Source organism: Serpula lacrymans (genome assembly GCF_000218685.1).
Source record: "Serpula lacrymans var. lacrymans S7.9 unplaced genomic scaffold SERLAscaffold_2, whole genome shotgun sequence".
Classification (NCBI taxonomy): Eukaryota; Fungi; Basidiomycota; class Agaricomycetes; order Boletales; family Serpulaceae; genus Serpula; species Serpula lacrymans.
The window spans coordinates 1,504,493-1,529,190 of NW_006763291.1; the positions used below are offsets into that span (position 1 = coordinate 1,504,493).

At 46.4% G+C, this 24,698-nt stretch overlaps 10 protein-coding genes across 10 annotated transcripts; 7 read left to right on the plus strand and 3 right to left on the minus strand.

Moving 5' to 3' along the window:
- Nucleotides 1-1,117: 1,117 nt before the first annotated feature.
- SERLADRAFT_457090 (uncharacterized protein) lies at nt 1,118-2,763 on the plus strand (the record flags this gene model as incomplete). Its single annotated transcript, XM_007313582.1, has 5 exons — nt 1,118-1,186; nt 1,241-1,725; nt 1,783-1,895; nt 1,998-2,277; nt 2,352-2,763. 5 exons carry the CDS (start codon nt 1,144-1,146, stop codon nt 2,589-2,591), a joined length of 1,161 nt encoding a protein of 386 aa, XP_007313644.1.
- A 1,218-nt stretch (nt 2,764-3,981) lies between these two features.
- On the plus strand, nt 3,982-4,912 carry SERLADRAFT_445226 (uncharacterized protein; the record flags this gene model as incomplete). Its single annotated transcript, XM_007313583.1, has 2 exons — nt 3,982-4,265; nt 4,332-4,912. Coding segments are annotated over 2 exons (828 nt in total), but the record flags the coding sequence as incomplete, so codon positions are not given.
- Nucleotides 4,913-4,927: 15 nt separating this feature from the next.
- SERLADRAFT_378195 (uncharacterized protein) lies at nt 4,928-5,468 on the minus strand (the record flags this gene model as incomplete). The annotated part of the gene is given in 2 exon segments (XM_007313584.1): nt 4,928-4,955; nt 4,974-5,468. A coding segment is annotated over 1 exon segment (211 nt), but the record flags the coding sequence as incomplete, so codon positions are not given.
- A 593-nt stretch (nt 5,469-6,061) lies between these two features.
- On the minus strand, nt 6,062-11,231 carry SERLADRAFT_359463 (uncharacterized protein; the record flags this gene model as incomplete). Its single annotated transcript, XM_007313585.1, has 23 exons — nt 6,062-6,264; nt 6,328-6,544; nt 6,596-6,678; nt 6,733-6,819; nt 6,868-7,014; nt 7,072-7,186; nt 7,245-7,350; nt 7,406-7,448; nt 7,503-7,637; nt 7,692-7,812; nt 7,866-8,074; nt 8,128-8,295; nt 8,350-8,470; nt 8,533-8,879; nt 8,941-9,074; nt 9,129-9,198; nt 9,255-9,303; nt 9,368-9,547; nt 9,600-9,683; nt 9,736-9,800; nt 9,853-10,001; nt 10,068-10,506; nt 10,563-11,231. The coding sequence occupies 23 exons, from the start codon at nt 11,187-11,189 to the stop codon at nt 6,214-6,216; spliced, it is 3,747 nt and encodes a 1,248-aa protein (XP_007313647.1).
- Nucleotides 11,232-11,337: 106 nt separating this feature from the next.
- Nucleotides 11,338-14,933, plus strand: SERLADRAFT_445228 (uncharacterized protein; the record flags this gene model as incomplete). Its single annotated transcript, XM_007313586.1, has 16 exons — nt 11,338-11,576; nt 11,629-11,822; nt 11,888-12,091; nt 12,146-12,302; nt 12,371-12,496; nt 12,555-12,665; nt 12,719-13,206; nt 13,271-13,402; nt 13,455-13,534; nt 13,584-13,653; nt 13,715-13,769; nt 13,829-13,906; nt 13,957-14,151; nt 14,201-14,299; nt 14,362-14,606; nt 14,670-14,933. 16 exons carry the CDS (start codon nt 11,432-11,434, stop codon nt 14,862-14,864), a joined length of 2,574 nt encoding a protein of 857 aa, XP_007313648.1.
- A 531-nt stretch (nt 14,934-15,464) lies between these two features.
- SERLADRAFT_457101 (uncharacterized protein) lies at nt 15,465-16,223 on the plus strand (the record flags this gene model as incomplete). Its single annotated transcript, XM_007313587.1, is given in 3 exon segments — nt 15,465-15,662; nt 15,715-16,166; nt 16,185-16,223. Coding segments are annotated over 3 exon segments (546 nt in total), but the record flags the coding sequence as incomplete, so codon positions are not given.
- Nucleotides 16,224-16,577: 354 nt separating this feature from the next.
- On the plus strand, nt 16,578-17,855 carry SERLADRAFT_457102 (uncharacterized protein; the record flags this gene model as incomplete). The annotated part of the gene is made up of 2 exons (XM_007313588.1): nt 16,578-16,986; nt 17,047-17,855. The coding sequence occupies 2 exons, from the start codon at nt 16,687-16,689 to the stop codon at nt 17,623-17,625; spliced, it is 879 nt and encodes a 292-aa protein (XP_007313650.1).
- A 216-nt stretch (nt 17,856-18,071) lies between these two features.
- Nucleotides 18,072-18,866, minus strand: SERLADRAFT_491676 (60S ribosomal protein L44; the record flags this gene model as incomplete). Its single annotated transcript, XM_007314262.1, has 7 exons — nt 18,072-18,167; nt 18,224-18,272; nt 18,323-18,408; nt 18,464-18,584; nt 18,640-18,670; nt 18,726-18,739; nt 18,798-18,866. The coding sequence occupies 7 exons, from the start codon at nt 18,812-18,814 to the stop codon at nt 18,165-18,167; spliced, it is 321 nt and encodes a 106-aa protein (XP_007314324.1).
- An 817-nt stretch (nt 18,867-19,683) lies between these two features.
- On the plus strand, nt 19,684-20,534 carry slh3 (hydrophobin; the record flags this gene model as incomplete). Its single annotated transcript, XM_007313589.1, has 3 exons — nt 19,684-19,981; nt 20,043-20,080; nt 20,134-20,534. 3 exons carry the CDS (start codon nt 19,749-19,751, stop codon nt 20,175-20,177), a joined length of 315 nt encoding a protein of 104 aa, XP_007313651.1.
- A 1,458-nt stretch (nt 20,535-21,992) lies between these two features.
- On the plus strand, nt 21,993-24,044 carry SERLADRAFT_433394 (uncharacterized protein; the record flags this gene model as incomplete). Its single annotated transcript, XM_007313590.1, has 5 exons — nt 21,993-22,137; nt 22,218-22,319; nt 22,372-22,614; nt 22,688-22,947; nt 23,016-24,044. 5 exons carry the CDS (start codon nt 21,993-21,995, stop codon nt 24,042-24,044), a joined length of 1,779 nt encoding a protein of 592 aa, XP_007313652.1.
- Between the last annotated feature and the right edge of the window lie 654 nt (nt 24,045-24,698).

The following is a 24,698-nucleotide window of genomic DNA, read 5'->3' on the forward strand; positions in this document are numbered from 1 at the left end:
TGTCTCAAGCTCTTGATTCGAGCATTTAGATTTGTCCGGTAGCGCCGTTCAATTGTAGTATGACTGGTCTTCGGACGTGGTATCACCGAGGTTCCCTGCGCTGTAGAAGCGCTTTGGGTCGAGTCCGAGTTGGAATGTGGAGAGCTGGGTCCTGGAGAAGGTGACGATGAAGCAGATGAAGAGACATGACTCTGAGGCTGAGATGGAGACTTTGTCGACCGTTTAACAGGCTTAGGCGTGGGAGTTGGTTTTGCAGGACGAGCCAGACGGGGAATTGGAAGTTTCGCCTGTGCAGCTGAAGCTAGATAATTGGCATGAGACAAAACAACATAAAAATCATCTGATAACAATACATACCTGCGAGGGCCTGAGGAACAGCGACAGGGTAATACTCCACCATCGAAGGAGCTTCTGTCGCAGAAGAATGGATGTTCGTTCGAATCTCTTCATCCGTATGCTCTGACGAGGTAGAAGCAGAACTTAGACTTGGAGAAGAAAAGGTGAAAGGGAAAGGCGTCGAGTACAACTCATGCGGCTGCAATGGTACTCCAAACGTCGACTGTTGGTAGTCTTTATTGAAGTGCAGAGCATTTGGATCAATGGATATACCGGCGTTGCTGAAGTCGAGATCCATGGGAACGGATAGATCAAAATCCATGCCAAAATCCGAAAATTTGACATTCTCGTTTCCGCCAGAGAAGTGGGCACCATTCTCAACAGAGGGTGGCCACAGTGCAGAGAACTGCGACCAATCTGGTGGGGATGCACCTTGCGAAGATATCGATTCTGAGTCGGCAGCATTGCCCTGCAAAAGCAGGCTTAGTGGATCAGAAGGGTCCAAGCCAAGCTCTGCAGACATGTTTGCTGTATCGCTGGCTTGTGGATTTGCTTCTGAGCCATGCATCATGGCGCGTTGATGGCTGGAAGAACGTAAACGGGGTGAAAGAGCAGTCGGGGAATCAGGTGGTTTGCGTGCGCTCTTATAAACTGGTAAAGGCAACAGTAGGTGGTGCCACATTTATCGGACCATTATTGTAATTAAGGTCGGCATTCCTAAAGCAGTAATTAGTTCTCACGGATGTTATAGTGGTCTGAGATATTCTCATTTGTTTCTACTGCGATCGCGACAGCACACCCAAACTCATGTCAGGACCGTCTGTTGCCAAGTGCGTGCGCGCAGAAGTCGGTGAGTTGTCTTTCTCAGGTTTTCACAACCTTGCATTCACGCTTTTCCATGTAGACTTCAGCTATTTTGGTGGGGCAGAATCCTTAGCAGAAGGACGGCAAAAGCGTGCACCTCGTCGCACAGTCGTAGTATCGCCAACGGAGAAAGATGACGGACATTCATATCCAGCACCACCACAGGACCCTACCGACTTTCTCTGGCTCATGACAGAGGAGCCTCATCGTACGCGCCGCATGGCAATCATGAAGGCTCATCCAGAGGTCACCAAGCTGATGGGCCACGAACCTCTCACGAAATTCGTCGTCCTTGCTGTCGTTATGCTTCAAGTCTCAATTGCCATATACCTCCGGAACGCACACCCGCTCTCTTTTTCGTTTCTACTTCTCGCTTACGCTGTCGGCGGCACCGCTAACCATAACCTCTTCCTCGCCATCCATGAGATCACTCATAATCTCGCCTTTAAAGGTGTCAACGCCAACAAAGCACTAGCTGTCTTTGCAAACCTACCTATCGGGATTCCGTATTCTGCTGCATTCAAGGTGTGCGCCTATTGCCAATACTCGTGCCTGTCATGTAGTTGCTTACCATACTGAAAGAAATATCACATTGAACACCATAAACATCTTGGTGAAGATGGAGTAGACACTGACCTTCCAACAAGATTGGAGCTGCTTTGCTTGAACAACGTTCTTGGCAAAACGTTCTTCGCGTGAGTGAACTTCCGTTTTCCTGACCGTACACTGACCACCATTGCACCCGCACCCGTTCCAATCAACGTGCACTTTGAAATATGGGTCTACCATCAATTCAGCACGTTCCAGATATTCTTTTACGCACTACGACCTGGATTCGTTCGCGTGCAGACGCCTACGAAATGGCATCTGATCAACTTGGTCATCCAGATCGTATTTGATTATATCCTGATTCGCACATTTGGGGTTCGGCCGTTCCTCTACCTCCTATTTTCAAGCTTCTTCGCAGGAAGTTTGCATCCCTGTGCTGGCCACTTCATAGCAGAGCACTATCTGTGGGACGGGCTTGAGCAAGAAACGTACAGCTATTATGGGATCTTGAACATATTTGCATACAATGTTCGTACCTGTCCTACTGAGATTTCTGCGCATTAATAGAGCCACCGCTGATCACATTTGATGCTGCTGTTTAGGTTGGCTACCACAACGAGCACCATGACTTCCCATCTGTGCCATGGACACGTCTCCCTGCGCTCCGTGCTCTTGCTCCAGAATTTTACGACGTCCTCCCTTCACATCCAAGCTGGCCGATGGTAATCATCAACTTCATCCGTGATAGCGAGGTTGGTATGTTTGCTCGTGGTAAGAGGCTTGGTAAGGGCGATAGCACTAGTGCTGGTGCAGCGCGAGAAAAGGAGGTGGTCGGTGGATAAGAAGCACATACAGCCACATGATATATGATAGTTGTGGGAAGAGACGATGGACAATAGTTCTCTCTGATATCTTGATTAATCGGACTCTGTCCTGTAGGTACATACTTAGATACAACCAGGAAAGTATCATTCTACAAATTGACTAGTCATGGTGGCGGGGACTTGCACCATTCATGCACTGGCCATGGATAATACCGGTCGGCTATATGCACTAGACGATAGGTCTGTCTCAGTCCAGGCTCGGGACTTTATTTTTTCTTGTGCTTGCCATAACTTTTCACGAGTTCTACAAGCATTGTGTGTCTTGGACAGATTCCAGCAACGGCTCCGAAATACTGGGTGGCTCGTATGTCGACAAGTCAACATTGTCAACGATCACACATACGCTATCATGACACTGGGCTGACTGGCTTGCTGGGTTTCGTTGACTCTTGTTCGAACCTGCCTGGTGATACGCATATATCCCATCAGTAAACACCGCGAGTGTCATCGATATCAATATTGTTACACTGTATATCGAAAACAAGTGACAGTACCCGAAATCACGTAGCAATGTCATTGCATCAGGGTGTGTGGTGATGTCCCATCGCAAATTTCAACCCCTGAGCGCTGCGTTCAAACCTTTTACAATCGTACCCAGGGGTATGGCTCCAATATTCGACTTGGAGTTCTTCCAGCGCCAGCGCTGGCAGAAGTCATCGATAGTCACTGCAACATCACCCTCATGGTTTACGGAAATTGAATAGTAAAGGCGATCCGAATCTGCCCGTGAGAGAAGTGTTCGTTATCACAAAAGCAGGAAAGATCAGAAGACCCGTTGGTTCAGCTCGTTTAGGTTCTCGAGCGCTTTCATTAGGGTGAGTAACTTCCCCAGACCATAGACGTTTTCCCAGGACGCGGCTCCTCGTGTTCATGTGCGCTCAATTTCGGTGATCTGGCGGTTACAGGGAACGTGGATTCAACGTACCATGGGAGAGCCCTGGCTCAGAAGCAGGACGCCGCAGTTACGAGGAGCATCAGCAAAAACATAATCCACTGCAAGTCAGGCCGGCTGCGCCCATCCTTGATACAGAAGCGTGGCCATCTACGTGGTCAATTATCCAACAATACGTTCACAATCTATAAAAGTAATGATGGGCCGGTGTCTTTTAGACATATTGGTTGACAATAGAGATTAGACGCCCTTTCAGATCTCGATAAACGCACTTGGAGCGTTGATAGTGACTTTCCGGACCTGACCCCAGTTTAGCTGGTCGGAATTGACCGAACCACTTCCCAGTCTATTTGGAGTCTGATGATCACTCCAGCCTAGTATCCGCGCAGTCATGGACAACACAGCTAATTAGCGCTCAAGTGTTGTATAAGTACATACATTGTCTAAGGTCCGCAGCCCTTTTCTTGCGCACTGACCTCTGATCCAAGTCAGAATGCTTACCTCCTCCAAAGATATAACACTTTCCACCAACTTAGATACACCTTCTTGCAACTCAAAGGCCTGGAAGTTGTGGGATGAACTACAGAAGACATCACTGGATGCCATCCAGGCATCTACCCCTAACTTTACCTCTTTCGGGGAGGAGTGTTTGCATCTCGCTTATATCTATCTAAAAAAACCACCAACAGACGAGGAAGCGAGTTGCTCGTCCGTGGAACCGTCCAACAGTGCAGCCCCAGGTGACATCATATTAGACAATCATGAGAGTTCACGAATACTGATCAGGTCTCATAAATTCGCTATAGAATACACAAACGCCGACCGTCATGATCTGGATTACAGTGCATGGCCCCTAGAAAATGAAAGGGCAACAAATTTGTCTACCCCTCAATCACTGATTGGTCTCGTCTATATGAAAGCTGGTCTATCAAACGTTCCAGCTGGCGAAGTCGATATTGGGGTTGTGATAGACCCCGAGCACCGCCGCTGTGGTTATGCAGGCCAGGCAGTAGTGCTCATGTTAAACTGGGCGTTCGAAGAGCTGAGATTTCACCGCGTTCAAGCTGCGATAGTTGATACGGTGGATAAAGAGGCTGTTCACATGCTCTTCACGAGCCTCGGCTTCCAACATGAGGGAATACGGAGACGCTCAGTATACCTGCCGCCGGGTGAAGAAAGGGCAGAAGGATGGTGCGACGTGACTTACCTAGCTATGTTGGACACGGAATGGATTCTAAGAAGCTACATCCGGGATACGCCTAGAACAGTGTGGGATGAACTATTGGTTCGACATTCGAGGGAGAGGGAGGAACTGGTGAAATGGGACGAAAAGCGCAGGAGATTAAGAAAGACGGCTAGTACTGAAACAATTAAACGGACGGAGAACGTTGAGAAACAACGCGAGCATGTGGACGACATATCACCATTCGCGGACCGGTCAGACTTTGCTATCGACATGGCGTCCTCATCGTCATCTTGCCAATCTTCGGATTATGGATCACTTCCACCTTCTCCACGACCCTCCTCGAGTTACGATATTGTTACAGATGCGGAGGAGGAGCTATGCAGATACCAAAGGCTCCCACCTCCCAGTGACAGGGTCAGCCAGCAAGAATTAGAATGGGCATCATCGAGCTCGAGTTCCCGATCATCGTCGCGCCACTCCAGTCATTCACTGCTCTCACCTCTTTTGTTACCGACTGTCCCGCCTAGTTCTAGTTCGTATGCCCCTTCACCGGTTCCCATCCCTCCATCCTCCCCATCACCAAGCTTGAGTTCAGCGTCTGAGGGACCGTGGGGGGACGAGGGAGCTTCTCCAACCATTCCAGCGTGTAGGCTCGACCTTCCGCTCACGACGCATTCGAGAGGTTCACCCTTCCACTCCCAACTCTCGCATCGTAGACTTTCGCAAGGGCAAATCATCATACACAGGCCTTTGCCTATCCCACCATCGCTGCCTTCACCTGCGAGAGTAGAAAATCGTGACCAAGACGATGTTTTTGGGCACGAGTGGGATATGATGGATGATACATCGTCATCTGCCGACTCACCTACATCAGATCACGAAGACTCAACTGAAGGTTTTTGGCATGCATTGTAATGCGTCGGAGCTGAATCGCTGAAGGGGTAGGATTTAGGGAACATCTAGGTGACAAAGTTCCCTTCCCGTCGAATACATGCTCTATGTTTCTGAAATAACATATGTCCTGTCATAGATTCGGAGTTTATATCTTCTATGACTGGTGTCATACTTCGGCTGCTAGCCTGGATGTATTTCTATGATAGGACGAGAAGACTCCAACTTGTTATACAAACGTTGGAATGCGACTACTACTGGTCTGACAGATATAGATCTACTGTAAGAATAAGATATCAGTGCTGAAGCTGTAGTCAAAATAAATATATTTTGTATTCATGAGATTTATAAATTTAGGCTTTACTCGAGACGTCGCAGGTTCCACTCACTGTCTTGTTGATGTGATATGCTGCTAGTTCACAGTAGCTCACCTCGCTTCTCAATTTACCTATCGTGGACATAGTATGTTCAGGTCAGTATGGACCATCGATAGCGCTAGAATTAAAATACAGAGAATAGCAAGCCCAGAGCTCAATAGAGATAAACAATATTCACGGCATAGACCAAAGAGGATGAGTAAATCGCAAGTAACCTAGTAACCAACCAACTCGTCATCCTTTCCTCCCTCTCCCTCCTTTCTTTACCTGCTGCCTGATCTTTGCCTAAGGATGTTGTGGAGCAAGTCAGTAAAGGCTTAGGAAGACATGGCAGTGAAGATGACGGACCTTGGCTCGAGTCCGGGCACTTCGACCCAGCTCTTTCCCTCGTCCCGTCTCCTTGTCATCAGTATTTTCGGTGTCGTCACCATTAGCAGTTCCGTCAGAGTCCGAGGTCTCAGGACCAGGACTATCTGCACCCTTATCTTCCCCTTCGGTGTCAGACGATGGTTGGTCGTCTGATTCCGACTGGTCGCTATTCCAACGATTTGTCTGCCGTGCGCGCCTGTATTTACATTAAGGTAAAATAGAGGACGGGGAAATCAGCTGCACTAACTTGGTCTGACCGTTGGGCCTAGCTTTAGGCTCTGCCTTGCGTTTGCTCGCTGCTTTTAATTCTTTGGGTTCTCGTCGCCTCGCCTGTGGATAATGACGTTGAATCTATAAAATCGTAAAAAGTAAGGTCAGGCTGACCTTGACATTTGTTGATATTTTATGGCCTTTCGAATTCTCGCTGAGCCAGGTTAAAGTTTCCTCGGGAAGGTATACTGTTTTGACAACCTGCACAAATATTTAATACCAGAATTTAACAAAAAGCCTAAGTTTTACCTTATTAACGGCTTCTGCATTAGGAAGGGCCCGAAGAATGTCAGATGGTAGTTTAATCTTTCCCGGATAGCTTTGAAGGCTCCAAGAGTTCGATCGCGCGCGAGACTTGATTAACTCTTGAGCAAGTTCGCTCATGGCATACAAGTTCTAGATGGTCGCGCAATGATGTGAATGTAAAAGATGATAATCGAGTGGTTGCCTTACTTCGCTGAAAACCTGTGATTCGGCATCTCGTATCGTTTTCGCTTTCATTGCGAGGTGATATAGGAGCGATATATTCTCAACGGATGCAACTAAATCAAGATAAAAGTCGATATATCTTTGGGATTGGTGGTATCAGCAGAGCTCTGTAATTATATACGTTAAAAAGAGCTCACTTTGCCATTTCTTCCACGTTCTCGTGAATGATTGCGAAGTCGGGGTGATGGGCGAGGAGATGAAGAAGGCGAATAAATATAGATTCAAATTGTTCGATCCTAGCCGCTGATAACAATACAGTTCAATCATGAGTAAAAAGTGTACCCCTCGTAAGACATACATGGAGAGCAGTTCCGAACTGCGAATCCCACATATGCTGACGCCTGATTGTTTACAAAATGACTTTCAGGTCAGCGTATACAAGTAACATAACGCACTCGAGTTTTCACATCAGCTTCTGGATCATGCGTAGTCAAGAAAGGAATAAGATTGTAACGAGGCGATAATTTGCGTTGCGTAAGGAGAACCACCAACTTTTCCAAGAAAGTCACTCGAACATTATAGCATGAATCCTGTAAAAATAGAAATAAGATGGATAAGGTATTATCGAAATAACTGCACAGTACCTGAACAGTAATAGCCAATAGGATAAAATTTTCATCAATTACAGTGGTGTAAGCATCGATTGTTGCTAGGCGAAGGAGGGAAATAGCTGCCTGTAACCGCAGACGAGACCTAACACTGGGACTGTAGGAATATATTGCTTAAAAAGCTGTTTATGTGGAACCTATACAACTTACTCGTCTGAAGCATCCGCCGTAAAGGAACCCCCGTGTTCCAGCAGCGTCATAAACATTCTCAAAACAGGAGCAGATATTTCAAGGGCTGTTTCCGAGGTGGCATGGGCAATACAGCGATTTCTGCACACTTTGAGCGATAAAACTTTCGTTTTTAGAGAAGGCGATACGTCAACATCTTCCACCCATTCGACATCTGTTGCCATATCATCCTTCCATCTAGTTGTAAGTGGATTAGTCAATAGAGTTTATGAGAAAGACTTACAGGACCGGGCGGGCTGGGCACCATAAGAACTCTCTTTAGGAGAAAGGCCATGATAACATCGCTTCTGTGCTCAAAAGCATCAGGCGCTAGCCGGGAGAATTGCACTAGGGCAGCTGTGTGCGCTACCAGCAAGTCAGGGTCTGCTTCTGAGAGGTTGTCGGCTATCGACTTGACGTTCCTCGGTTATCATACGTCAACAACAGCCCAATACAACGAACTTACTTCTACAACCTCGGTACATAGAGCATCTCGATCTTTGGAAAGCGCGAGAAGGCGAGCTGCGTATTTAGCATGTCGAGGGTTCGACTCGAGGACGAAGCGCATGATTCTTTCAGTTGTCCGCCTGTAATTAGACGAAGATTCAGCTTCCTTGACCACTACACGCAGAAATCGCGATATACAAACCTGTCCAGTACCGATAGCGTGTTGTCCGATGCTACTAAGGAGGCTAATGCATGAAGGCTCACTTCCACGAGTTTCGGGTTCTTTTCATCAGCGATCGATTTCGTTAATTCGCTTACGTGGGGTTTGTAAAGTGTAGGACAATGTTTTGACACATATGTCAGCAGGGTCTGAGCATGCTTCCCTGACGACTGATTCTTTGCATTGCTATCGCCAGACTTCTGTATACGTTTGATAAGTGTCGGAATCGATGATTGGTTGACAATGCGCAGAGTGGCCCTGCGAAGAAATACAGTCATGGTTGACAAGATACTTGAAGAAGATTGTTCCATGCGACGAAGAAACTCATTCTGTTGACCATTTCACACTCAATCCATGCGCACGAGTTCCATGGATCATAGGGGCACTCACAGATGCTTTGGCCAAACTTTTGAGGTCAGTTTGTGTGTCCATACATGTCTTCAACAGCTTGTATAATCTCCCTTCGTTCAAATCTGCGAATGTCTGCAGATCTTCGGATGCCTTTTGGTTATCGGGATACGTACCTACAACAAAAAAACTTAGCTCCTGAGATCAACTGATGTAGTGAATGAGCGCACGGGAGATATGTCGTATGATATTGCTTAGTCTTTGCTTGATATATTCCTCATTTTCGTCAATGACACCCCCCTGTGCTGGAGATTAATGCGGTGATGACAATCCAAAATACAGGATTCGAGACATACATTGTTTTGCACGCAGCATTGCACATAAACTTCGTATACAGTGGGTCGGCTGTAGGACATTGATATATACATAGGCATTAAAATATTTGGAAAAACATACGCAGCTAACCCACCTGCTTTTAATGCCGCTAGAGTTGAGTGCTACATGTATAGCTTTCTCGTCGAGGAAATTCATCGTATTCAACAACTTATCGGTCCAAGTAGCTTCGTCGAATTCTAGGTTCTTTGATGCTGAGGGCGATATTGACGGTATTGGAAATATGAAATCGGCTGCGACCTGTTCAGCGACGACCCTAAAGATGATTATAAATACATAGTCCACTAGATGATGTAATGATGTCACACTTTGCCTCAGGAGCACTCAATGAATGTAGAACCTCATTGGGGATCCAGGAGAATTGCTGAATTGCTGCAGGATCGCCATTTTCACTAGAGAAGATATCGAAGTCAGCTATAGTAGAATAGACAATACCGCTCTCACATTTCAGGATACGCTAGGCTATATAGTTTACCGATACTATTAAGAGCCTCAACACGAACAGAGTGCTGGGGAATCGATCAGCCTAAGGAACACGATATCAAGAGAAACCTGCTTTACCTTTTTGTCTAATCCTCGACCAGCAACAGACCGTAGCTGCATTTCAGACACGTGATGTAACGCTGTTTCGTAGTCAAGTTGAGAATACACTTTGCAAACAGCTGCCCGAACTTTCTCGTCAGGGTCCAGGAGCTTTGTTCGCAGCATTTCTGCGATGTTCATTACAAGATATGAACATTAATGGTACTTTATAACATCGTAAGATAGAGACTCACCTTCAGTCACTTCACGTACGTCTGGAAGGTGCACCAGAAGACCTTTGGCGCTTTCGACAAGCTTCAGTCGAACAACAGGGGATTTATCAATCTTGCGCATGAGCCATACATTCCAGGTAGAAGGATACTTCTTCACAAGGTCGGCTCCTCCCTTTTCCGAGAACATTTCGCCGAGGACTTGAGTTGCGATGAGCCTTACCTGCATCTCTTCAACCCGTAACTCTTCCTCAAGCTGAGGTATCACACTATGTAGTAATGCAGGACAGGAACGGCTGAGCTGTTTGACCAGATCATGAGCTGTCTGTATTTCTCCAAACTCCTCATCACGGGAGTGTGCCACTATGATGTCGGTGAAGTACTGACAAACATGCCGTTGCAGTTTGTCAGCTGTGGCATTACATATTTGTACAGCAAGCCGATATGCAGGTTGATCCATGCGCTTTTCAAGGTAATGTAAACATGAAATTGGAAGAATATGGAGCATAAGGGGCTCACAGCGTTTTTGTCCATAAACTGAGCCATTATGGTTTCTAGAACTTCTTGTGGCAGCGAATGACACTCATCTATTATCGCGACGAGAATATCGGCCAGAAAAATCTCCATCTTTTTTGCAAGATCGCGGCGAATCAAGCCAAAGATTTCCCGGAATATATCAACCATTAACTCGTCAGAATGAGGGAGATCGCAAACCAGGACGACGCTTTTAACGGTGGATAAAGATTCGAGGAGGTGAAAATATTCGTTATAATATGATGAGTCTGCGCCTCCTTTGAGGCCGGCAGACAGTTGTCTGAAGAAGAACTGGAAGATATCTCGGAGTTCCGTGTGAGTGTACGGGGCATCGGGAGCGTAAAGCCTAAGGATGTCGGCCAGACAACAAGCAGTGTAAGCTTTGACACCTCTATCTTTGTGTAGAAGTATAGACGTGTTGATGAGCTGGGAGCGCGCCATGCCCAAGGAATTGACATCTATAAGCTCCTGGTCCATTTCGGCGAGTTCTGTGTGGAGGGCCTTGAGCTTTTTTAGGAGGGCATCGGTCGTAAGGCCTTTGGCAACGATTTTCTCGTTGAAGGCGAGTTTCTTTTTAGAGGCATTGCTGCCAGTTCGTGTCTGGGTCACCATAGCGGTGGTCGTGCTCGTCGTTGCAAACGATGAGGAGCGCGTGCCCGCGTTGTTTGTTCTTTGTTGTCCCATCGCGCTTTCACAGGGTTACATAATCATTCCCCTGCAGGGAAAACACCGGGCAAACTACAAGTTTACAGCCTGAGGCTGTCGCGCTCATCCTCAACTGTCTACATAGACTTTACTTATACGTCCCATTTGTCCGCTTTGGCGATAAAAGCTGTCACGGCAACAACACAAATATGCCTCTACCAGCCAACAAGAGGAATCTGCCATCGAAGGAGGCAACAGTCTTCAGAGAACTGCTGACGCTGTATGAAACAAGGCAGCTCAAGAAAGGTCAAAAAGCAGCGGATCAAATCCTCAAAAAGTTTCCAGAGCATGGCGGTTTGAATGTTTTGTTTGAAACCCTATTCTATGACCTCATGTCTCCCCGCAGAAACGATATGTATGAAGGGACTGATATTGACACACCTGGGTAAACGAGAAGAGGGACTCGAGCTGGTGAAGAAAGGCATTCGACTCGATCTCACTTCTCATATATGTTGGCATGTCTTTGGACTGATACAAAAAGGCGAGAAAAACTATGAGGAGGCTCTAAAGTCGTATACGCAGGCCCTACGGTTTGATAAAGTGCGTAGGTCACTTGGAAATTCATCGATCATTGGTTTACATGGAAACCTTTGGCATTGGGCTAGGAAAATCTCAACATATTACGAGACACAGCTCATCTTCAAACACAACTGCGAATCTATGACGGCTTAGTCGATACTCGACACACCCTTCTCAAAATCCGTCCACAGTTACGACAAAACTGGGTAGCACTAGCAGTCGCTCACCATCTGAATGGGGATCTTCCTATAGCCAAGAAAATTCTTGAGAATTATGAGACTATGCTGAAGGTCACTGTCAAGCTTATTTCGTGATTTAGAATTTTATCACTGAACGTCCTGCAGAACATACCAGATTATGACGTCGAACATTCCGAAATGTTGCTATATCATATTCGCGTGCTAGAAGATTTAGGCGATTTCTCCCAAGCACTTTCGCTCCTAGATGTCAGTGCTAAATCGAGGGCAATTGTTGATCGCACTTCTATCATGGAATACCGAGGTCAGTCTATCCCAGCTCGCATCTCCTTGAGAACCATGTGATACAGTACTTACTGTAAATATCTGCAGCACGCATCCTCTCAAAATCCAATTCCAACGAAGAAGCAGAAAATGCGTGGCGAGCCCTTATTGAACAGAATCCAGATTGCTACGAGTATTATAGAGGTTTCTTATCTAATCAAGGCATAGAATTGGGTATGTTCGATACATCTTCATTAATGCGCAGAAAAAGTCATATTCTGCACATCTACAGATACTATCACAGACGAGAATCGTAGACAAGCTTTGGACATTCTCATTACTTTCTCAGACCAGATTCCTCGAGCAACTGCGCCTCGGAGATTGGCTCTGAACATTGCTACTGGTACGACTAATTCTCTTATGGAAGTTAAACTGTGAATTCACTGGACTTTGTAGGAGACGAGTTCAAAGATATCGTGGAACCTTATCTACTAAATGCCCTATCTAAGGGTATCCCATCTCTTTTCGTGGATGTTAAGTCGCTGTATCGAGACTCTGAGAAGCAGCACGTCATAGAAAGTGTTGTTGAGGGACTGCGCGAGCGGCTCGCTGCTGAGCCTTTATCGTCCACGTCCGAACCACCAACTACATATATTTGGGCGCTCTACTTCTTGGCGCAACACCACTCATTTCTTTCAAGGTATCCCGTTGCTATCTCAATGCTCGACACTGCCATTGCCCACACACCGAGTCTTCCTGAATTATACTTGTGTAAGGCTCGCGCCCTCAAACGCACTGGTGACTACATCGGTGCATCGGTTTATCTCAATGATGCCCGGCTCCTTGATGGCCAAGATCGGTTCTTGAACACGAAATGCGCAAAGTACAGGCTACGAGCTGGTTTAGTGGAAGAAGCTAACGAGATTTTGGGTCTCTTCACCAAGGTGAGCACTCTGAAAATAACCTATAGGTGTCTTCATTTAGTCGGTGATTAATACTCTTCACCAGAAAGATGCATCAAGTCCAGGTGCAGACCTAGAGGATATGCAGTCTCTCCTTTATTTAACTGAGGAGGGTGATTCTCACTATCGCAGCGGAAGATTGAACTTGGCATTGAAAAAATACTACGCTGTGAACAAGGTTCGTAGAATTTAGTCATCGGTAGGTGTATCGAAGACTCACGCAGATTTAGGTATTTGATGAGATGGAAGATGATCAATTTGACTTCCATGGATATTCAATGAGAAAATTCACCCTCAACGTCTACCTTGAGTAAGAATTAATATTTATTTGTATACTAATGGCTTATAACACGTGACAGTCTCATCAAATGGGAGGATCAGCTTCGATTACATCCTACTTATATTCATGCTGTCGTATCGGCTTCTCGAGTTAGTCTTCAGTGCTGCTACTCTCTGGCGTCAGAACTGATGGATTGTGTTCATCATATAGATATGGGTGGCAGTCTATGATGATCCCACACTTGCTTCGAACAGTACATCAACAGGTAGCTTCTGCTATTAACCTTGTCATATCAGCATAAGTTGATCGCTCCACATTTAACAGGCTCTCTGTCAGAGTCAGAGAAAAAGGCCAAGAGGAAAGCCAAAAAAGCTCAGAAAACGCAAGAAGACTCCAAAAAGGGTTAGCCTGATGTGGTATCCCTTCCTGCTTATATGTTTATTCCTCTTTAGCAAACGCAACCGCGTCAAACGAGGATAAGGGCTTGGAACCTCCACCTGCCAAAGACGAGGATTCAGAAGGTATTAAGCTTATCTCAGCAACTGACCCTCTGGAAAGAGCCGCAAAACTGCTCGCTCCTTTAACGATTCTTTCCACCCGCAATGTTGATGTTGCATTAGCTATTTTCGATGTTGCACTACGGCGAAGTGAGCAAGCATCCTTGGTCTATACGCGAGTTCCTCTGAATATTCGCAGAAAAATTCCTTCAGGCCATCAAATCACTAAAACTTGCTCACTCGATTGATGCCGAACATCCAGAGCTACATATCCGTGCAATAGAATTCCGCAGGCTAGGTTCGGTTCATGCAACTACCATAATTTGTTGTCTGAATTTGGGCTATCTTTTCATAATTTAGTGATTTCGCTTCAACCACCGATATCCGCACCCGTAGGACCTGTGTTGACGGATTTCCTGTCATCAATCATCCCAGAAGAAGTCACCCTTGAAACATACAACTCACAATATCTTCAACGGCACTCGAACTCGGCACAGGCTATCCTCGCCTGTGCCAAGGTCTCTTACAAGCTGATCTCACCTCAGCCGGAAATAGAATCTTTGTTATTCACTGCCTTGAATGCGGAAGTGAACCTCGACATCAAGGTAAGAACGAGTCCAACTGGCTTGATGCACAGGAATGCTGAATACGAATGTGGCTGCTTATAGAGTTTACTGGCTATCATGTCTTTCTTGGAAGAGATAAAGTCGTCTCGCGCTGAAGAATTCCGCTCTGCATGTGCTGCCAAATATGAGCGATCCACTGTGTTCAGGAGCCCAGAGGAACTTGCTACACTGCGAAGGGAGTGCATCGCAGCCGATGCTGCGGATGGAGATAAGGATAAGCTAGAAGTCATTGGTTAAACAGCGTTTCGCCATAGCTTGTAATGCTGTTGCTAATATTCAATTTTTTCTTTGAGCTCGGTTTATGGTGCCCATCAGCATCAGATTTATTGACGCCGATGCTTACCCATCCTGAGGAAGTAAGGTATTCTTAGGGTTAGACCGCATCAGCAAGCTGCGACAGTTGCTGCTGAATTGGCTAGTGGAGACAACATCAGTGACCACTGCCTTCGGACTTGTCCCAAGTGACTTTTATTTGTGCGGTACAATAGGATAATATGATCGTTTTGAGTGTTCGAAGGGGAGGCTATGGTTTTTTTGGGTCATTTTTGTTCAGCTACCTATGAAGGGCAATGTTGTAGACAATACAGCATTCCGTTCTTTTTTTTTGGGATATGCAAAAAAGGCTGTTTATGCCTCATGCATGCGTTGCATATTAGATTTGATGCCGGGCAGACTGCTGTAAGGGGTGGGATCATGGTCAGCTTTGCTCACGCCTTAAGTTACTATACAGAGTCTCACTCCGGTCTTCATTTCTCAGCAACACCCCGCCATTCGTGTATCACCATTTTCCACCTTTATTCCATTCTTGCTGCTCATTTTGCTTCTTGACAACCTTTGGGATCAACTATATTATCCGTAGCGTTCATTCTATACACCACTATAGGATCAATACAAACCTCGAACGAAGCCGGGGGATATCCCCAAAGCCACTGGCCTTCACATATTAGAGGGGGCATCTAGGGAGTTTGGACGGTTGTCATGTCTTCGGCACGAACAGTTATGAACCTGGAGGACGTGATGAATGAAGAGCAAAGGGTGCGTTCCTTTCTTTCTTTCTTGTTCTTGCTCCTTTTTCACGTCTGTGTAGACAAGCGAATGTGAAACATTCAATCCACTGGGAGACGCATCCGATTCATCATCGCCTCCGCCCACCTCCATATCTAGTCACACACAGACAACTAATACAAGCAACACAACACCACCCTCGACTCCTCCGAGAGGCCGTTCAGCCTCCCGTTATCCCTCATCTCTCGGGCGCGTTCCTCTACATCGTCGAGGCACATCAAAGACATACGAACGATTGGAGGATCTACTGCGTGAAGCTGGATATAAAGAAACGCGCGTATTCACTCCAGAGGCTGAACGCCTAGAATCTGAGTGTGCCAACCGGGAACGCGGTGCAAGCGGCACCGTGAGAGGTGGTGTAGGTGCTGTTGTAGGATTCATAGCAGGTCTTGTGAGCAGGAATACCAGTCTCGCACGGGAAGCAATATCGCCCCCTTCACAAGCTCGAGATGCACAAGATTGGTCACCTCCCCCATCACCGCTTTCACCGCTACATAACGGCAGGCATTTGAATATACACTCCCCTGCGGCCTTGTCCATGTATTCGTATAATACATCTACGGAAAGCCTCCAAAGATATTCCCGAGGTTCACGATCTAATCTTACCCTTACCGTTCATCCGCCGGTTCCTTCAAGGCCTACCACTCCGTCACGCCTAGGCCCTCACTCTCAACATTCACCAAGAGGACTCCCTCACCACTCACAATCTCATTTACGTCAACACCTCCGTACCCACTCTTCGTCGTCTAACTACCTGCTACCTGATACTTCTTTGCGTCCATCCCGGGCAGGTGCTTATCTCAGACACATGGCTTCAGCGCCAAATATCAACCCTTCGTCGAAACGTCACCTATCCACGAACTATCGTAAAGGTCAAAAAGATACGGGGCGATTATCGCGTAAGACTGTCGTACTGAATGCAAGTGACATAGACGAAATCCAAGAGCGAGGAGATTCCCATAAAAGCCATCATCATAGCGAACACCAGGATCAGATGGAGCCACCGATGCCACGAAATTGGCTCGAAAATGTTGCCAGATCGATTTTGTTCGGTGGAGCGGGTGCCCACATCGGAGGTCCAGATACAAACGCCAGTCATGACTTAACTATGCGGTCCCCTGCGAGAAATGCAGGTGCTGCGCTCTCGGACCATACTAACTTGCCAAAGCTTGTCGGTGAAGGCGCATCAGCGAAGGTGAAAGCACCGTTTCTGTGTGCACAGGTGGATCGGCGGGGTAGAACTAGTGAGGGGAAGGTCAGCTGCACCATGGTGATGTGTCGATCTGCTCCTGCATCAAGGGCCGGGTCCAGGTCGAGAAACGGAGACCATGGTTCTCCTGGGAGCAGGCGTGTGATAAAAGGGAGCACCAGAGGAAAACTCCCCAGCCGCAGTGTGAAGGTCAAAGGGAAGAAAAGGGAAGCCGATGGGGTGCCCTCATTGGCACGGACAAAGGCGGAAAATGATGAATGGAGTCCACGAACTAGGCATCTGAGCGGCTGGGGGATTGATACTGAACAAAGTAACGACAAACAAGCCGCTTCCTCGGATGAAAACGACGATGATGACGATGACGACGACGGGGAGCTAAATCTAGAACGCCTTCTCGTTCCTGCCAGGCGACAGCACTCGATTAGGAGCCTAAGGAAACACCTTCAGAAATCGAATGGTGCTACTGGGAGTCTTCTTGGGCTTACGCGCAAAAAGTCCATGCAGACTCGATGGACAGCAGGGGACACAACGGACGGAGGTGAAGATGAGGAATGGAGAAATCGATCGTGGGGGACTGGAAGGGGACGAAGATGGATAGTAGGCGAAGACGACGATGAAGGAGACGGCTATGGATACGGTGTAGACGGGTTTTCGTCATCTGATACTGGGACGGGAGCCAGAGCAGGTATAAAAAGGCGAAGGGGCATACCTTGGGCTCAATAAATGAAATTAATAAGATCTTCCGCGGTCTCTCAGGGCATGATTTTTATCGTCTTGGTTCGTTATGCCCTGGCACCTCCTACATATTACATGTATACCTTCAGGACCACTGTCAACACTACAATATGCTTCCCTGGTTCCACAACTACTCACATTGGTATCTCACATTGGTATCTCACATTTTCTCCAGGAGACTGTAATAAATGAAAAGAAATTCAACACTTCGTTCAAGTCTAAGCTTCCTACATATTTGAGAAGTTTTATAGATAGATGCACGTTGTCCCACCAAAGTGTTTCTGTCAAATTTCATTGCCACCTTGGACAACATTAGAGACGGGCTCAAAAATGAGATCCTGGAATAACTGATAGTCTTGATAGCACCAAACAACAACACACTATGATCAATGGAGTTCAAAGAAACCTTGAGCTGAGCGTCACATCGGTCAAAGTAAGTCATGAGATGCATAGGGTTTATTGCATGTCATAGTGGCTTGGTAGATATGGCAGTGTATAAAAAAACAAAAACAACGACTCTGAGACGATCACTTGATGGACAAGATAACATTAGTAACACGACAGCATAAGCAAGTGGATAACGTACGAAGGTAAGGGCGGCACCCTTGGTCTTTTTCTCACCACCCAACTCGAAGCTACAGAGCACCTTAGCAAGAATACGCAGAGACAACACTAAATCACTTACTGCTTGCAACGCTTCAAAGAAAGTTGCATCTTGTATTTACACACTGTGCACTCCAACCGCAGTACGACCTTCTTGGTCGTCTTTGCCTAGATAGCCAGATAGAAGTAAGCAAAAGCTCTGTGAGAAACCGGAAGAGCTTACCTTCTTGTGGAAGACAGGCTTGGTCTGACCACCATACCCTGATTGCTTGCGATCATAACGACGCTTTCCCTGGGCGAATAATGAATCTTTGCCCTTCTTGTATTGGGTCACCTTGTGGGGACTGGTTGTGTTTTTAGCATATAGAAAAAGATTCGACTGCACGCAAAGAAACATACGTGTGCTTCTTGCAGGTCTTGCCCTTGCAGTCTGTGAGAAATGGTTCTTATCTTGAAGATATTTATTTCAACGGTTCACCACTTACAAGTCCGGCGAGTCCTGTAGTTTTAGAATCGGTCAGAAACTGGTTGTGCATGATAACAGCATGTACACGCACTTGGGAATGTTAACCATTTTGTTGTCGGCGTCGGCGTAAGCTAGTCTTGAGGTCGCGACGATGTACAGTATATTTCCTTACACGGAAATCGCCGAGCTTGTTGATCTGTGCAGTACCAAATTTAAGGTTCCACACTTTACGGCATCAAGCGAGTCCATTCGTTAGACGCCCTTGGTAAACATGGGTAAACAGCACCACGTGCGCACTACCACCTTCGCAGTCACTGCCATGGCATACCATGAGTCTTGCCAGTGTGTGTTGATTGAAACCGTATCGGATATTTTGTTTTTCTACCGAGCTCTCAGACGAACAGAACCACCGCATTCCTTCGATGTCCCAAGTGAAACCATGGCTGGGCTGGTTCTAAGAATCATACTCTTTTATGAGTCTGAAACCGCTAACGCCAGCATCCACTAGTATGATCTGTCACTGCATGTCATGAACGTTGCGAAGAACATGATATTGATGCGACATCTCAGGTAAGAGTTGTTCTTAATGAAATCAATGAATTTTCAAGTTTACGACTAATATTTACATGCCATAGGATTTCGTCAAATCATTGAACGACGAATGCTTACTTACCTCTTGGTAAGGCGAAACGATTCGCCGCTAAAGATGTCGATTTCATGGGAAGGAAAAAAATCATACGTTTTTCTGTTGTACGTTATGTCTCAGCCATGTTCCAAGGCCGCCTTTTGTTCCAACAGGCGAGGTCTCTCAACGGCGAGATCCCCACCACGCCTTCTAGTCCCGTTTTCTGTTGATGTGGCCGACGCGAATATGGTTCCACCGTAGCGTTTTCTGAGCGTGACCACCTCAACCTCGAGCCGATAATCCAGCCTCGAAAATCTATTAAAGCCAAGTCAGTTCTCCCTCTCTAGTCCTCAACCAAACCACATTCCATCCCTTTCATCAAACCAAAGCACCAGCTTATATCTTTCCTCAGAAATCATGTTCACCAAAGTTGTTTTCGTTTTCACCGCTCTTGCTGCTGTTGTTGCCGCTGGCTCCAGCCAATGCAACGCCGGCCCTGTCCAATGCTGCAACACCCTCACCACCGCTAGCAACTCCCAAGCTGCGGGTCTCATTCAACAATTGGGCTTGAGCGGCGTTGGTGCCAATGTTCCCGTCGGGATCAACTGCAACCCTATCACTGGTATTGGTGCTGGCAGCGGCTCGTCTTGGTTGGTTCTTTTACAGTGCTAATAGGCATACATCGTGCTCACAAAGGTTTAATTTTTCTAGCAACGCTAACCCCGCCTGCTGCGACAATACCTATACAAGTAAGGTGTTTCTTATACGCAATGTCTATTTGAATCTTATGCGGCGTTATCAGATGGTCTCGGCGTCCAGTGCAACCCTATCAATGTCAACCTTTAAGGAGTGGAAATGTTCTGCGGAGCGGTGGTTTACTTTTGGGTCGTTGTAGTAGTGGGGAGGGGAGTACGGTTGAGCTGACTCGTAGTGTCGCACTTATCACATCTCTCACGTCATATGGTTTTCACTTATTTTCACTTTCTAACTTTCTAATTTGGAGTTTGTTGTTCTTTCTGAGACTGTCGTACTTGAATTCAAAATTACATCTTTTTTCAACATGACCTTTCATTTGGCTCATCAAACCATGACATCTTGTTATGCACTTAAAGCTAAGTATTCTTGTTATCAGTAGGTGGTATTGAGCCCGTATAGCCTTTAGTACACTTTTTATTTTACTTTCATTCAATGATTTTATCACGCATGACAGATAGACTGCTCAGTTTATGATTAGATCTTCTCTTCGTATTACCACACACAAGAAGAAAAAACTACTGAGCCCGAAGGCGCAGCTGCAACCCAACTCTGGTGACATCTGAGCAATTCGGAGGTGATGTTCTCTTCGATCTCTTTGGTCCCGCTGGCTGCCAAAGACGGCTCGATTTCTATCCATGACTCAGTGTACTGAGCGGCGGCGGTATCGGCCAGGATACCGTTTATGTTCAAAAGACGCGGTGTCGGTAGGAGACGGAGATGAGGGATAAACAAGAACGACGCAATACTTTCTGTGGTGGAGGTCGTTACCGATGACTACTTGGTGACCATAACGGTGTCGACATTTCCTGGATAACCGCACGTAGGAGCCACAGATAATCATTTACGGTGAAAAATGTTAGCGTGTGTAGTGTGCCTTCTGTGTGTACAGCTTTGCAAGCTGTAAGAAACTTGGAGGAGGTCCGGACACTTTGAAGGCGTAACATTGATTTCGGGAGTTGCGTTCTGTGATGAGGCCGAGTTAATCTCGAGGGATTCGAGGAATGTATTTGTAGAATACAAACAGTGCCTGCTAAATGGTTGCAGACTGAAGTGGCGATGCATAATATAACTGCATATCCGGCTTTCAGAAAGTATTTCACTGAAGTTGCTCCTCTAATTCCCGAGAGTAGCAATAAACACGGTCAATATTATGGTCTGCAGCAAGGACAACGGTAGCGATACTGAAAAGAAACGCGGCAAAAAAAAAATGAGCAGGCTGCATAACTTCGCTGAAGTGAAGCGTGTGACCCGCTCACACGTTGAGCCCTAAAGGAACGGCCGTTCAACCACTCTATGGCAATTAACAAATCTTTATTCTGAAATATTGGATACGTAGATAGATACCCTGCTTACTGTCACCAAAACCACATTCCTTCCTTGCTCGGCCTGCTTCAATATGAACGCGGTGGGGGTTGCGTTGTATAAAGTATGATTCTGCGGAGAAAACACTTGCATTAGACATTGATACAGCCGCGGTTAATACCAGCTAGAATGTATGGCAGTACTAAGTATCTTTGAGCAACTTTATCAAGCCTGTGTCGTGTATCATCGTACAGTGTTGACAAAGCTTGGAAACTAATCAACCACCAAGCAATTAGCCTTATCAGGAAACCGGATTGACAATGGGCACTCCCGGGCGGAGTCTATACCGTGGTGGTTGCACTAGTATGTCTTTCGAGCTGTGCCACTTTTCAAGACACTACTAGTTCTTGAAGCTTGAAGCTTGAAGTTTTGCATAAACCGTCAAGTCTGTCAGATAACTTGCTGCTTTACATACTTTTTATTCGGATGGTTTTTACAGTTTGAGTCTTGTCGCAGGGCCTTGGAAATAGCAGCGTATTGTAACCAGAGTTTCAATTTAGGAGCTTTCGGCCACCTTGCATTCGTTATTCCATACCAATTGATATGGACAATTCTATCGCAAAATCGCCTAAATCGCTGCAAACTGCATGGAAGTGGACGCTTACAAAAGAAGCCCTTGCACCGTGCTTCGTGAGGGACGCACTTGCCATGAAGGAGAGCGGCCTCAAAGGCAGGTACATTGTCCAACGTTTGTGATTTAATCAGCACATTTACAGTCAACGCTCTTCGTATTGCGACCTCACCCTATGTGGCATTAAACATACGCAGATGCAGACTTCTTTTGGCTTGGACGCGTCCCTTGTCGTTCGGTGCTTATTGTTGGAGTAGTCGTTGGGATACAAGTATACGAGAAACGTACAGTCTATTCGGGTTTGTCTGTCCACCAAATAAGACGTTGTGCATATGTCTCATCCTCAAATAGTGGACGACGGGACCGGAGTAATTGATTGTGTCCTTCGGCATCCAACTCGTCAAACTGTTGCCCCCCAAAGTAACAAAAACAATATAAATACTTCACGCCTTGCACCGGTGGTAGCTCAGAAAGATCCCGAATCTCATCCCCCACCTCCACCTCCACCTGTGACGGAGATCGGATACGCTGTCAGGGTGGCTGGAAAACTTATGAGGCGTTTTGAAACCAGACAGATTATGGCAGACACTCTAGGTCTGAGTTACTTCATTTTATCATAACTGCTCTTGGCTTATAAGCTTTCTTTGTTGAAATTTGATCCTCGTAGAACCTTGTGGCCCAAATCTCGAGCTTTTTCATTGGGATCATGTCAAGGTTTTACATGAAACATCATATTCTTTGAAAGATCCTTTTATTATTCCTGCTTTCCCATCTCGCTCCCCACCCCGTGCATATGCTCAGCCAATTCCTCCTTCAAACCACATAGCATCGCCCAATTCCAGGTTTCCCGCGCCATCTTCGCCTACAGGAAGCAGCACAGCGGAATCTATATCGTCTTCTGTAGCCTCTAGTCCTACTAAACCATCAGTAAGCCCCATGAACTCCTCGCACGTAAACATACGTCTATCTATACTGATATCCGTGACTTTATTTAGCGTTTCCAGTCTGCTCCTAAGTTGCGCCACCCCTCACGCTTACACTCTCGCGACCTTACTGAAATTACGTTCCGTTTTTATCTTAAACATTACATGGATAATGCCCCATCGGAGCTGCAAGATAATGTGACTGAAAACTTGGATGATCGTGCAAGCGAAGAAGACGTGTTTCAGGCCACACCCACCAAACGCAGATTATCTCATACCTTCCACGGGCAGTCACTGGAGACTCCCCGTCCGAAACATAACAATTGCGCGATTAGTACGCCTCGACCCCCTGTGCAATCGCCTTCCATTTCCATACCTCAGCACTCCCGTATTCATACCTCACGGAGACAAAAAGACACTGACCCATCCTCACACACTTACGGCTTCACGCTCTCTTACCTCCGGCGTGTACCTGAGTTAGCATTGCTTGCATCACGTGTTGTACGCGCAGAAGCCAAGAGACGGCTTCGTGCTGAACGGGAGGAGAAGATGACGCGCCCGACAGCATCAAGTCACTCCCGCACATCATCGCATGCAAAGCCGAAACAGAATGAACCTTCACGTTTAAAGATGAAGCGTCTTTTCGGATGGGCACTTGTCAAGCTCTATGAGGAGGGTAGCATTATACTCTGGGACGGGCCTGTTCGAAAAGCTCCCACTGGCCTCTCAGATTCACAGGACTGTCAGGGCGAGACCAGCGCACTGTGGAAAACAGCAAATAGCACCATGTTTTCGGTATCATCTACTTCGTCATCCTCTGTACTTGCGTTAGATGAAGACGAGGAAGACGCTCAGTTGTCGGACCCAGAGGAGAACGAAGAATCATATGTGCCACTGACCCCTGCTTTACTCGCCGCACATGTACGCCATGCGCTACAAGCTATGCAGGCTCATCCCCGGGGGCGGGGTAGTGGTAAAGAACCAAGCAGCGAGGAAGTGGCAATATACCTTCGCCGTCGAGATGCGCGTTGGGCGCGGGTCGGCGCTTGGGTGGTGAAGGAAGCGATGGATCTTGTTCATGTCGAAGGATTCGACCTTTGAGCCTACAGCAAACTCCCGCCCTTCCCATTTGTTGCCTACGGAACGAGTCGAGACTGTTCGTTTCCCATCGAGGTTTGGTTGTAATATCAACCAGGGAAACCTATACCATCTAGCTAAACACAAATTCGATATAATGTTCACCTCTTTTATCATCTGCTGTGGAAAAGCTAGAAAGATTTAGAAGATGCAAAATTAGATATGATGTTTGAGCTGGTCAATAATGACATCTCTCTAATGCATATAATATAATACTGCACCAATACAAGTTTCCGCAAACCTCAGTTCATTCAACCTATTCTGTTACGAGTCGGAGCCATGGCTGTTATCATTTCATTTCAACAAAACCCAGCTCACGCAATTCTCCACTTCTAAATCAGACTATCTTGTCAATGCCTATCTCACACTTGGAAACATACCGACGTCCAGCTCATACTATGGACGATAGCTTAGATCATGAGTGTTAAATGAATGTATAAACTTCTTTGCTACAATAAATATACAACTCCCCAATACTATTCATCGTTCCAGATCCATCCCGCGCGAATGAAAGTCAGATCCAAGGACAATTTGAGTAAGAAAATACAAATTGCGAATGTGTTAGGAACGAACGAATGAAGTCAAAAAAAAAAATGTTATGTGCAAGTGCAGCAGCGT